The sequence below is a fragment of the Alosa pseudoharengus genome, unplaced genomic scaffold (genome assembly GCF_046254945.1).
Source record: "Alosa pseudoharengus isolate Yale_2024_CS ecotype anadromous, Long Island Sound unplaced genomic scaffold, YU_APseudo_1.1 YU_APseudo_1.1_scf_7, whole genome shotgun sequence".
Lineage (NCBI taxonomy): Eukaryota > Metazoa > Chordata > Actinopteri > Clupeiformes > Clupeidae > Alosa > Alosa pseudoharengus.
Window position 1 is genome coordinate 4,609,977 of NW_027468859.1, and position 12,144 is coordinate 4,622,120.

The window sequence follows — 12,144 nt, forward strand, 5'->3', positions numbered from 1 at the left end:
TTTGTCTCAGAGTCTGTCTTGTGAATTATGTGTTAATTGTTTGTTGTGTGTTCACCTGTAATTAAGAATGGTGCTGGTAACCTGTATATATGTTCACCTCTTTGTCAGTCTTGGTTAGTGCTAGTCTAGTCTAGTCCTGTGTGTTTGACGTTTGGCCTAGTGACTCTGAGATAGTCAGGGCTAGTCTAGTCTAGTCCTGTGTGTTTGACGTTTGGCCTAGTGACTCTGAGATAGTCAGGGCTAGTCTAGTCTAGTCCTGTGTGTTTGACGTGTAGGCCTAGTGACTCTGAGATAGTCAGGGCTAGTCTAGTCTAGTCCTGTGTGTTTGACGTGTAGGCCTAGTGACTGAGATAGTCAGGGCTAGTCTAGTCCAGTCCTGTGTGTTTGACGTGTAGGCCTAGTGACTCTGAGATAGTCAGGGCTAGTCTAGTCCAGTCCTGTGTGTTTGACGTGTAGGCCTAGTGACTCTGAGATAGTCAGGGCTAGTCTAGTCTAGTCCTGTGTGTTTGACGTGTAGGCCTAGTGACTCTGAGATAGTTAAACAGAACTGTTTATTCCATATTTACGTTTTTTTTGCGTAGCTATTTAGAACTATTTTCATTTTTGCTTAGTATATTCCCCTTAATCACCTGTACTTGCTTGCTTGTTTGGTAAGCCTTAAAATTAAATTAACATTTTACACCGCATCGATGCTGTTCCTCTGATTCTGTGGCCAAAACCCAAAAAGAAGACGAAACTCAAAACAGTTCCGTCACAAACATCAACCCCATCCCTCCCTCCCTCCCTCCATCTCATTCTTATTTGCCTCCATCCTTTCATTCTCTGCATCCTTTACTTCATGACTACATACACCCCCCCCCTAATTCCTTGCTTATGACAACACCACTAGCAAAACAGATAGTGTTGTCATGATGAGGAGGAGAGAGCTTCTGAGTCAGATCAGTGAGATGTTCTCCATCAGTGTGTGTGTGTGTGTGACACTGGAATGTGATAGACAGCGCTGGAACACACATTTAAAAAGGTCCTCTAGTGATGGCTGACTCATTGGTCTCTGCCTTCATAAACAGGGAGGCGTCGGCTTTAACAGGGCTGCTGCTTGGTATCCAACACCACGGTAACATGAAGCTGACCGCAAAACACACCACCATCACCTTCATCATGGTCATCATCACCACCACCAACACCACCATCACCTTAATCATCATCATCATAACCACCAACACCATCACATCATCATCATCATCATCATCATCACCACCACCACCCCATATGCCCAGAATGGAAGCTAGGAAGTGTTCTCTCTCTCTCTCTGCTATGATAATGGTGATGGTGATGAAGGTGGTGGTGATGATTAATCTTTGGGGTACCAAAACTACATCCTGACTGCAAAATGGTCTCTCTCTCTCTCGCTCTCTTTCACACACTCACTTTCTATCTCTCTACCATCTTTAGCCAAAATGAGGTGATAAAAACCACGTCTTGAGGTACATTATCACCACAGGGGGCTCAGTCTAATCTGGCGCGTGGCTTTGGAGCTTAATGCACATGATAAATCTCAGCTCCGCATTTTACCGCTCCTTCTCGGGGGGTATGTGAAACACATTCACAAAAGAAAACTGGCCCAAAGACGTCACTGACGGTCTGGTTTTAATAAGGGGACAAGGTGGGAGGGTATGTAATCCAATCACTGGCTCTCTCAGTGGCTCTTCCATAGAGATGGCACAAGCTTGCACACGTAAAAGGGGTAGAGCAACACGCACCACAGTGTTCACTAGTCACTATTCAACCTTCTGCAGTGCTCAAGCACACGGATTGTAAATGTATGAACCTGACGGTTAGGCCTGATGGTCTAGGATGGCATGTTTGAGGGAGATTTGCAGTGCTGCCATCGCCACTGCTGACAGACCCGCCAAACACGCAGTCCCGTGAAACACCCTACCCTCGGATGCTTCTGGTTGGCCAAGCTGAGGTGCCACTGGCAATGTCACTTCCTGTGTGAGATCCTGCGCCTGTGGCGGTCAAGCACACACACACACACACGCTAACACTTGGGAGGTGTTAGGTGAGGCAGTGAACAGCACAGTACATCAGAACAGCATCAGCATCACACACACACACAGAGGTCACATGCTCACACTGATCGCAATCACACTGACAACGCGGGTGTGTGAGCTAGATGCCGTAAGTCAATGGATCTCAGTGTGTGTGTGTGTGTGTGTGTGTGTGTGTGTGTGTGTGTATGTGTGTGATATGGAGCATGCTTGATCCAGGACAGGAAGAGAATGTGTTGGAGGGCTGATGACAGGATTATGAGTGAGCATAAAGACACAGATGAACAGATGAGAGAGAGAGAATCTGTAGTCATGTGTGTCTGAATGTACTCTGTATGTGTGTGTGTGTGTGTGTGTGTGTGTGTGTGTGTGAGTGAGTGAGAGAGAGAAAGAAAGAGAGTGCATGCTAGACACTGAGCTGGAAGAGGGAGACCCAGCAAATGCCAGGCTTGTGTGAGGGCAACAAAAGGGCATGTGTGTCTGCATCTGTGTCTATGTCCAACAGCTCTTCAAGAGGACGCTCCACACACACACACACACACACACACACACACACAGTGACTAAAAGTCTGAAAGAGGGAGAAAGAGAATGCGGAAGAGAATAACAAAGCGATGGATAGAAGAATAGAGGCAGAGGGAGGTAAAGAACAGAGGGAGAGGGAGGTGTGGGGAAAGAGATAAAGACACAGAGAAGTGTTTGATGAAGAGAGAGACATCTGAGAAGGATAGAGATCAAATGAGAGGTTGAAGAGGATAGGATGTCATATATAAAGCATTACAAGCATATTGCTGAGCATACAATGACATTCAAATTGTATATGATGATATTTCTCATTGAACGCTACACAACTGGCCTACCTTATGGCAGTTAGCTCCTGCCCTGGCTGTGATCACAGTGAGTGTGTGGGTGCATCAGAGTGTATGAATGTGGGTCAAGTATCTTCTTGAAGTAGCTACGTTCTCTCATCACTATTGATTGACATATCGTGCATCTGTGTGTCAATGTGCATGTGTGTGAGCTTGTGACAATTGTGTGTGTGTGTTTGTGTCCTGTGAGTTTAAGTGCATGTGTAGTGGTGTATGTGTAGTGGTGTGTGTATGTGTGTGTGTGTGTGTCAGCATTTATGTGTGCATGTATGTGTGCATGTGTGTATAAGTTTGTGTGGAGTGTCTTCCTGAAGAGCTGCCAGACACAGACACAAATTGAAAGAAGCACCCACGTAGACCAAGAGTGATGGTGACCTCAATCGTCCAATACTCAAACTAATCACATAGATTCTTTAGAACATCAATTGTCACTGCTCGTCACTTCTGCTTCACTCATCACAAAAGACCTAACAACCCAATATTTATTCTCAATCCGTGACCCAGTCAAACCGCCCACCCCCAGAATCAGAACAGCAGCAGTCTTGCGCAGCTATCCTCTATCTTTGCATACAAAGAGTGCACCTTTCAAGTAACCCATTGTAGGAATTCCCCCAATTTCATACATTTTCAACATATTGAGTGCTGAGTTAGTGCTACGGGGGTACCTAATTTTTCTACAAACGCCAAAAAAGGCAAACGAGATCGCTACAAAGCAAACTACAACGCTACCTAGCGTAATACCAGATGTTGTGGGCAAACATTGGTAATGTCAGATTCCATTCTCCTTACGGTGAGTCAGTGTAGCATCAAGAAGGGTTGGATACCATTATTTTAAAGGTGCTGTAAGCGTTTTTTAGGCTAAAACATGTTGTGTCACTTACAGCAAACATCACCTCACCATCGGCTAGCTGCCTGTGTCCTGAATACACTGTAAAAAAAAAGAAACATGATCTCTGTGGACAGCCCAGGCTCAAAAAACAGCAACAAAAACAACCTAGGCCAACCTGGCCCATAAAAACATAACACACTGTTCCAGCAAATCACCGACGAGATGCGCGTTTAGGAGAGTTTCAATTGCACGGGAGGGAGGGGGAGCTAGCTCTCTAGCCAGCATCACTTAGAGCACCTTTAAGGTAAAAGTACGACATTGTGTTGCTTTCAGATGGACATGCTCTTCATGTAGTTGAAACCCTTAGGTTCAGAGGAATGTGGATGAAATGTATGGTATGAAAGTTAACCCTAAATTCCGTCTGTTGAGGACTTGTTACCTCCTGTGCGCGGACGCTGTCCCCTGATTCGATGAGTTTGATGGGCGTGGAGCGCTGGGAGGCGGAGGCGTCGTCCTCGCGGTCTTCCTCTGAGTCGTCCTCGCTGCTGCTGGACACGGCCTCCTCCGAGGGTGGAGGGGGGGCGCTGGCCGCCGTCTTACGATGCAGGACTGCCTCGTCTTTGCTGCTCTTTCTGGGAGATGAGAGAGAGAGAGAGAGAGAGAGAGAGAGAGAGAGAGAGAGATGAGAGAGAGAGAGAGAGAGAGAGAGAGAGAGAGAGAGATGAGAGAGAGAGAGAGAGAGAGATGAGAGAGAGAGAGAGAGAGAGAGAGAGAGACTTTTACGGTACCAGGGTTGTCCAATTCGAGTCACTAACCCTTGAGTCCGAGTCCAGTCTCGAGTCCCCAGTATTCAAGTCCGAGTCAAGACATTACAGAAACATCACAATAGAGTTGGATCCCTATTGATCTGAATTGAGTCCGATACAAATGACAAATGTCAAATAGCACAGATACACATGCATATGGACACCTGTATCCTTTTCACAAGAGAGAGAGAGAGAGAGGAGACGTAAAAACTAGATGTACCAGGAAGACACAGCCAGAGATGAGAAGAGAGATACAAAAGTACATTGAATCAAGAGATCATTCTCTGCCAGAAAAAGCACACACACACAGAGACACACACACACAAACACACACTTGGTCAATTTGTAGCTGAGGCTGGTCATCACATTCAGGTCAACCATAACAGTTACATATGCACACCACAGCAGAGTGTGTGTGTGTGTGTGCGTGCGTGTCTGAGGAACAACGTGACAAATAACTGGTTTCCCAGCAGATCAGAAGCAGGTGAGTCACGCGGATGTTTTTGTGGGTTAAGTGCACATGTGGAAGAGACTGGCACACACTGACACACAGGCAAAAACACCCTCTCAGATATACAGCAATACTCTCACACGCACACGCGCACGTGCACGTGCACGCACACGCGCACACATACACACACACACCTTACTTTAAGAGAAGTAGATCTTCAGACAAATTAAATCATGATCACATACACACTCCAAGAGATTACACATACAGTTGAATAACACATACGAATGACATGAGAAAGCATACAGTTGCTTCAAGAGTTAAGAGAGAAACATGCAAGATGCACTTCTTCCCTAAGTTCCAGGAAGTGGTGCAGAATAGCACTATAGACTAACAGGCATCCGAATAAAAATCTAAACACTTAGGCATACAGTATCCATGCACACAAATGTTTACTGCACCGCACCACACTCATGAAAACATAGATAAATGAACATGCGCACACACACACTTACCCCAAAACAGATTTTGCGGTCTCTTCTGGCTTGCGAACAGTGAATGGGCTGGGATCCACTCCGACAGTTTTGGGCATGAACTCCCTGCACAAACAAACAAACAAACAAACAAACAGCATGAATCACTGGAAAACACTTTGTGTTGAGCACCTCAATTATCACTACAACTGTAGCGTAGTGTGATTACGGCATTCACACTGGAAGATTTGGTGTGTATCTGTGTGTGTGTCCTGATGTATATTATCTTGATACTTGTCCCCATTACCTGGATGTGTGCATTCATTATACCCTGGGAGTGTGTATGCTTGCCTGTCTGTGTGTGTGTGTGTGTGTGTGTGTGTGTGTATAAATATGTGTGAATGTGTGTGTACACGTGTGTGTGTGTGTGTATGTGCACCTACCGAGCAGAGTTGGTCATGGAGATGCAGAAAGTGTCGTCGAATGATGTGAGCTCGTACGGCTTGTAGAATTCTGTGTAGGTGTCGATGCTCTCGTCAAACCGGTTCACACGTTTCACCGTCACATTCTTACGGTTCTCATCACAAGGGACTAACACACACACACACATAAAATATGACAGATTTCAATTCCGATCTCTCTGAATGTGAATTGTGGTTGGTGTGGTATTGCAGGAGGATGCTTTTTAAAGAGTGTGCAGCACAGCTAGTCCATATGTTCAATGAATGAGCATTTTTGTTAATGTTGTTAATACTACAGTATGTTCCCTAGACTAATATTCTGTTCCCTTCTGTTCTCTTTAAGCTCACACACACACACACACACACACACACACTTTCCCTTGCTTTCAAGGAACACTGTACGTTGTTAGGATCGGATTCTGGCCAATAAAGGTCTTTTTGACTGTGTGAAAGCAGCGTTTAAAGAGGCCAGGGCAGTGGTGGGTGTACAGGAAGGGATGCTCTGCTGCTGTCCAAACAACAGATGGGCACCATGGCTGCGGCAGCACATTAGCGCCTGAGGACCAGGTGCACAGCACTGTGAGCAGGCTGGTCGGCTGGACAGTGTTTTTGTGATTGTTTGCGGGTCTGTGTGTGTGTGTGTGTGTGCGTGTGTGTGTGTGTGTGTGCGAAAGTCTAACTTCATTTCCCAAATTCTTTTCAACATATTTGTCCCTTTAAATGTATATGTGATTGAGCTTCGGCAATAATGTTAAGAGAGAGAGAGAGAGACTTACTTCGGGAGGGAGGGATGGGGAGAGAGGGAGGGGGAGAGAGAGAGAGAGTGCGGGAGGGAGGGAGGGGGAGAGAGAGAGAGAGTGCGGGAGGGGGAGGGAGGGAGGGAGAGTGCGGGAGGGAGGGAGGGGGAGAGAGAGAGAGAGTGCGGGAGGGAGGGAGGGGGAGAGAGAGAGGGGGAGGGAGGGAGAGTGCGGGAGGGAGGGAGGGGGAGAGAGAGAGAGAGTGCGGGAGGGAGGGAGGGAGGGGGAGAGAGAGTGAGGGAGGGAGGGAGGGAGGGGAGAGAGAGTGAGGGAGGGAGGGGAGAGAGAGGTGAGGGAGGGAGGGAGGGAGGGGAGAAGAGTGCGGGAGGGAGGGAGAGGGAGGGAGGGAGGGAGAGAGAGTGCGGGAGGGAGGGAGGGAGAGGGAGGGAGGGAGGGAGAGAGAGTGAGGGAGGAAGGGAGGGAGGGAGAGGGAGGGAGGGAGGGAGAGAGAGTGCGGGAGGGGGGGAGGGAGAGGGAGGGAGGGAGGGAGGGAGGGAGGGGGAGAGCGTGTGCACGCGTTTATTGTTGTGTCTCATCAGCAACAGCAGCAGGCCCAGTGAAAGATGTGATTACCGTCATCATATGGTAGAGGCAGGTAGGACAGGACTCCCTCAGACCACCAGTACGTGTAACTATAAAAATAAAAAAAACACACCCACACACACACACACACACACACACACACACACACACACACACACACACACACACACACAAGCCAGGATCAGAGTCCAATCAGTGTGTGAATGAGGTGGCTAGTGAGGGGGTGTAGTGTTACTGGAGACTGAATGGATTCGACAGACAGACAGACAGACAGACAGACACCTGCCGCCCACCTAACTCTGTCCTTCAATCTCCACTAGATCATATAACATGCCCAACTCTGAGTCAAACCACTTCCATCTCACTTTCTCTCTCTCTCTCTCTCTCTCTCTCGCACTCTCTCAGAGATCCCAGCTGTTGGTTAGCAGCCGATGATTGACCTTCTTCAGCGACTGGTGTGCTCATCTGCTGACATGCTGTATATGTGTTAGGGCTGGGACAACGCGTCAACGTAATCGATGACGTCGACGCAAAAAATACGTCGACGCAAAATATGAGGGTCGATTCGTCAAGCATAACATGTGCTGCTAAATATTTTTAATTTTACACCTTAATTGAGCTGCACTTTTTACTCACACAGCCTTTCCTCGCCCCGCCCGCTCTCCCTCGTAACGAGCCCGCTGCTCCTCCTCTGCATGTGCATTTAACAAATTATTCACGATTGTTGAAGGATTGTTGTTGCCACATAGAAGCACTGCATAGAACACAGTGGGCTAAATTGCTATTAATTCCGCTTAGCATCGTGACCATGCTGCGCAAATTTGTTCAAAACTGCAGCATTAAAGTTAAGGTAAACTCTGCTAAGGTCTTATCACAACATAGTACATTGAGGAGACTAAACTAAGTTAAGTTACAGTATGCAATCAAGCAGTATTTCAAAGCTAACGTTAGAATACTTTTTGGATGTCAAGTTTAGCATGATTACTTGCAGCTGCTTGTATTCGTTACTCAGGCTCATTTTATTGACTCGGAATGTTTGCAAAATCCCGATGTAAATGGAAAAGTGTTTTCCAAGACTCAAAAGTGCTTGTCCAAAGGAGAAGTACAAACCGTTATTTGAACTAACTACGTTATGAATTGCATCCACACATCAGCAGTCTTTTAACTGTTGCAAGGATTCCCACACCAATGTCTTAAAATGACAGGCACTCAATTAGACATACACTACTGAACTTTATTGAATGCTACCTCTGACTAAGAATGCATTACTTTGCACTTGTATAGTCATTTATTTTGGAATCTTAAGAGCAATAAACATATATTGCAATGTTAAAGAATTCATGTTAAATAAACATGAATAAGTTGCTATTAGTGAATTAATTGGAAGATAATCGAATCGGACTAAAAAAATGAATCGTTAGATTAATCGATGCATCGAAAAAATAATCGCTAGATTACTCGTTTAAAAAATAATCGTTTATCCCAGCCCTAGTTTGTGTTTTTGTGTGTGTGTGTGTGTGTTTGTGTGTGTGCATGGGCGTAGGTTTAGGGTGGGACGCTAGTGACTAGTCCCAATCAAAATTTTGAGATGAGAAAATTGTCCCCACCAATATTTTAGCGAACTCCTTTGTGCTATTTGGACTAATCCAACGGCAAGGACGACAGTAAAAGAAGCACTGTCATTTGATTGGCTGAAACCGAAGGGGGTTTATCTGACACACACAACAGAGTCAAAGCATAGCCTAGGCCTACTTTGTAGTGACACTGTCAGAAAAGCGAGCGAGTGTGTATGCTAAGTTATCGAGCGAGTGAGTGTGTATGCTAAATTATCAAGGATGTCTACCAATACATAACCCAAAAGAGGCCAGTGTAAAACATTGTAATATTCCCTTTGCCCTTCAGCATGCACATGTTGCCCCTTTGCCCTTCAGCATGCACATGTTGCCTCTTTGCCCTTCAGCATGCACATGTTGCCTCTTTGCCCTTCAGCATGCACATTTTGCCTCTTTGCCCTTCAGCATGCACATGTTGCCTCTTTGCCCTTCAGCATGCACATTTTGCCTCTTTGCCCTTCAGCATGCACATTTTGCCTCTTTTTGTGCTTTGTGGATCAGCTATGCCGCCAAAGCAGAAAAGGAACATTCAACGCGTTTTCATTATGCAGAGTCTAAGTAGGCAAAGTAACTACAGACTGTGGCAACTGGTGACAAGGTTTTCAAATGCGGATTTTACTAAGGAAAATAGCATTAACTGTTAGGATATTACCCAGGATATTGTTACAGTTAACCTAGCTTCTGTAATCTTTCAACCAAGGTTAGGAGTCATGTTGAATAGGGGTGTGCCGCACAGACAGTGGCATATAACACAGAATAGAAGTCACCATCACTGACTGTTAATTGGGTTACCAATCTTGCAGTCGCAATAAACAATGGATCCGAGACGTTTTCCTGTTCCTATATTCTGTTCATGTACAGTAGGCTAATGTATTTGTGAATGTAGCCTGCACAATGCAAAGAAATAAAAGACAAACTATGGTGCATTTCCATACTTATAGAAATGAACATTGCGAGACACTTACGCATCTCCTTTTATGATCTCATTCAAGAAAGATTTTCTTTGACTTGTTAGTTTTTTGAACATTTATTTTATCTAATGACATAGCAAACATGATGAATTAAATCCACATATCCTTGCACTATGTATATATATATATAATTGAATCCACATATCCTTGCACTATATATATACTTTTTTGATCCCGTGAGGGAAATTTGGTCTCTGAATTTAACCCAATCGGTGAATTAGTGAAACACAAACAGCACACAGTGTACACACAGTGAGGTGAAGCACACACTAATCCCGGCGCAGTGAGCTGTCTGCTACAACGGCAGCGCTCGGGGAGCAGTGAGGGGTTAGGTGCCTTGCTCAAGGGCACTTTAGCCGTGGCCCACTGGTCGGGGCTTGAAACGGCAACCCTCCGGTTACAAGTCCAGAGTGCTAACCAGTGGGCCACGAAACTATTTTCCACTAGCCTAAAACCGTGAGTTTGAAAGCTAATTGCGTTCATGTTCTCCTTAAAGTGACAGGCACACAATTAAACTTGCACACCACAAATGTGATGATATTGAAGATAAGTGTAGACTAATAATTTAAATATCATTATGATGTATTCAAATGACCAAATATGTTTAGCTATTAGTAATTATGCAGATCATAAAATGCTATAAATAATTAACAATATACAGTATATAAAGTTTATATGAATACCAAAATATGAAATAGAAACCTATGACAACCATCACTTGTCACTTGTCTGTGTGTGTGTGGTGGGGGGGGGGTGTGGAGGGTCAATCAAATTCTATAATTGCCACTGATGTGAATGATCACACAATATTCAATATTACTGATGTGAATGATCACACAATATTCAATATTACTGATGCCGTCAAGGTGGTGGGGGCCCCCAAACCAAATCAAAATGAAAAAAATCGCAAAGTTATTGAAATCGAGATTCTTCACTTGGTATTGGTATTGAAACAATAATGTTGGTATCGTGACAGCAGGAGTTGGGGATGTGTCCCCACCAAAGCTGAGACCAAACCTACGCCCTTGTGTGTGTGTAAGCTAAAATCCGGGTTAATAGCTGCCAGACCACCATGTGAGTTGGCCGTCTTAATTACAGGCCGTCACACACACCTTCCACAGAGGTCTCTGCTTCACACCAGAAGAGGCCAGGGTGTCAGAAAACGAGCCCGGAGATGGAGAGGCAAAACTGGGTAACGAGAGGAGGACGTGTGGCCTGGAGGGACTGGAGATTGGTGGTACCAGCAGATATCTCTCTCAAAGTCAGTTTGTGTGTATGTATGTGAACTCACACACACACACACACGCATGCACACACGCCAAATCCACACACACACACACACACACACAAACACACAGTCAAACTCACATGCACAGACAGACACACACGCACAGGCAGAAAGACAGATGAACACAGGTAGATAAACACAAACATACACATAGAGACGTGCGCACACACACACACACACGCACATACGCGCACACAAACAAACACACACCTGCGTCGATCCTGCAGCAGGCTGAGTGTATTGCTCTGGTGTAGGTAGAAGTCCGTGGGAAGTTCCCAGAGATGCGGCTTGTTCTCCCCTGTCTGATACACCTGCAGGAAGAGATTAATGGCATCCTGCCTGTCCGCATCTGAGAGAGACACAGAGAGAGAGAGAGACACAGAGAGAGAGAGACACAGAGAGAGAGAGTCCAACATGGTCAGTTATGTCAGGCATATTCAACTAAGATTGTCAAGACAGGCTTTAAACACACTGAGACACAGAGAGAGCGAAGGAAGAGGGAAAGGAGAGGAAGGAGTGGGGGAGGGAGAGAGGGGGAAGGAGGGGGAGAAAGAGATCGAGAGAGAGAGAGAAAGGGAGAGACAGGGATAGAGAGAGATAACACAACTTTATTATTTTATTTACATGATTACATCGATACAATACAATATTAGTGTGCCAATCAACAAAGCTTCACACCATCATATCAAACAAAATATTTTCAAACAGAGAAAGACAGAGAGAGTGACATACAAAGACAGAAGGCAGGGATGAGCCAGGATGGATGGAGAGAAAAAGAGAAAAGGGACAGAACACTGAAAAAAAAGTGAAGAAAGTGAATACTGTTTCTAACTCAACTTCCTGTACAGTGTTCCTCTTTGAACAACCCCCAATAGAAAACAGAGCTCTGCGCCTCAGCCTATAGAGACAGGGCAAAACAAAATGAAAGCCTGACAAAGACACACACATGACGAGACAAGGGCACAGGATGTGTACGACACGGATGGGGGAGAGA

General features: G+C 45.5%; 1 protein-coding gene across 3 annotated transcripts in view; it reads right to left on the reverse strand.

Moving 5' to 3' along the window:
• The window catches only part of fig4a (FIG4 phosphoinositide 5-phosphatase a), a 96,133-nt gene that overhangs the window by 26,301 nt on the left and 57,688 nt on the right, over positions 1-12,144 (reverse strand). For 2 of the 3 annotated variants that reach the window (XM_076273412.1, XM_076273413.1), the window contains 5 exons: positions 11,361-11,499; positions 7,309-7,367; positions 5,921-6,068; positions 5,520-5,603; positions 4,187-4,379 (listed from right to left, as the gene is read on the reverse strand). In XM_076273412.1, the coding sequence (XP_076129527.1) occupies positions 4,187-4,379; positions 5,520-5,603; positions 5,921-6,068; positions 7,309-7,367; positions 11,361-11,499 (623 nt within the window). Of the gene's footprint in view, positions 1-3,799; positions 3,847-4,186; positions 4,380-5,519; positions 5,604-5,920; positions 6,069-7,308; positions 7,368-11,360; positions 11,500-12,144 lie in introns of all 3 variants that reach the window. The other variant, XM_076273414.1, reaches the window with a different exon arrangement.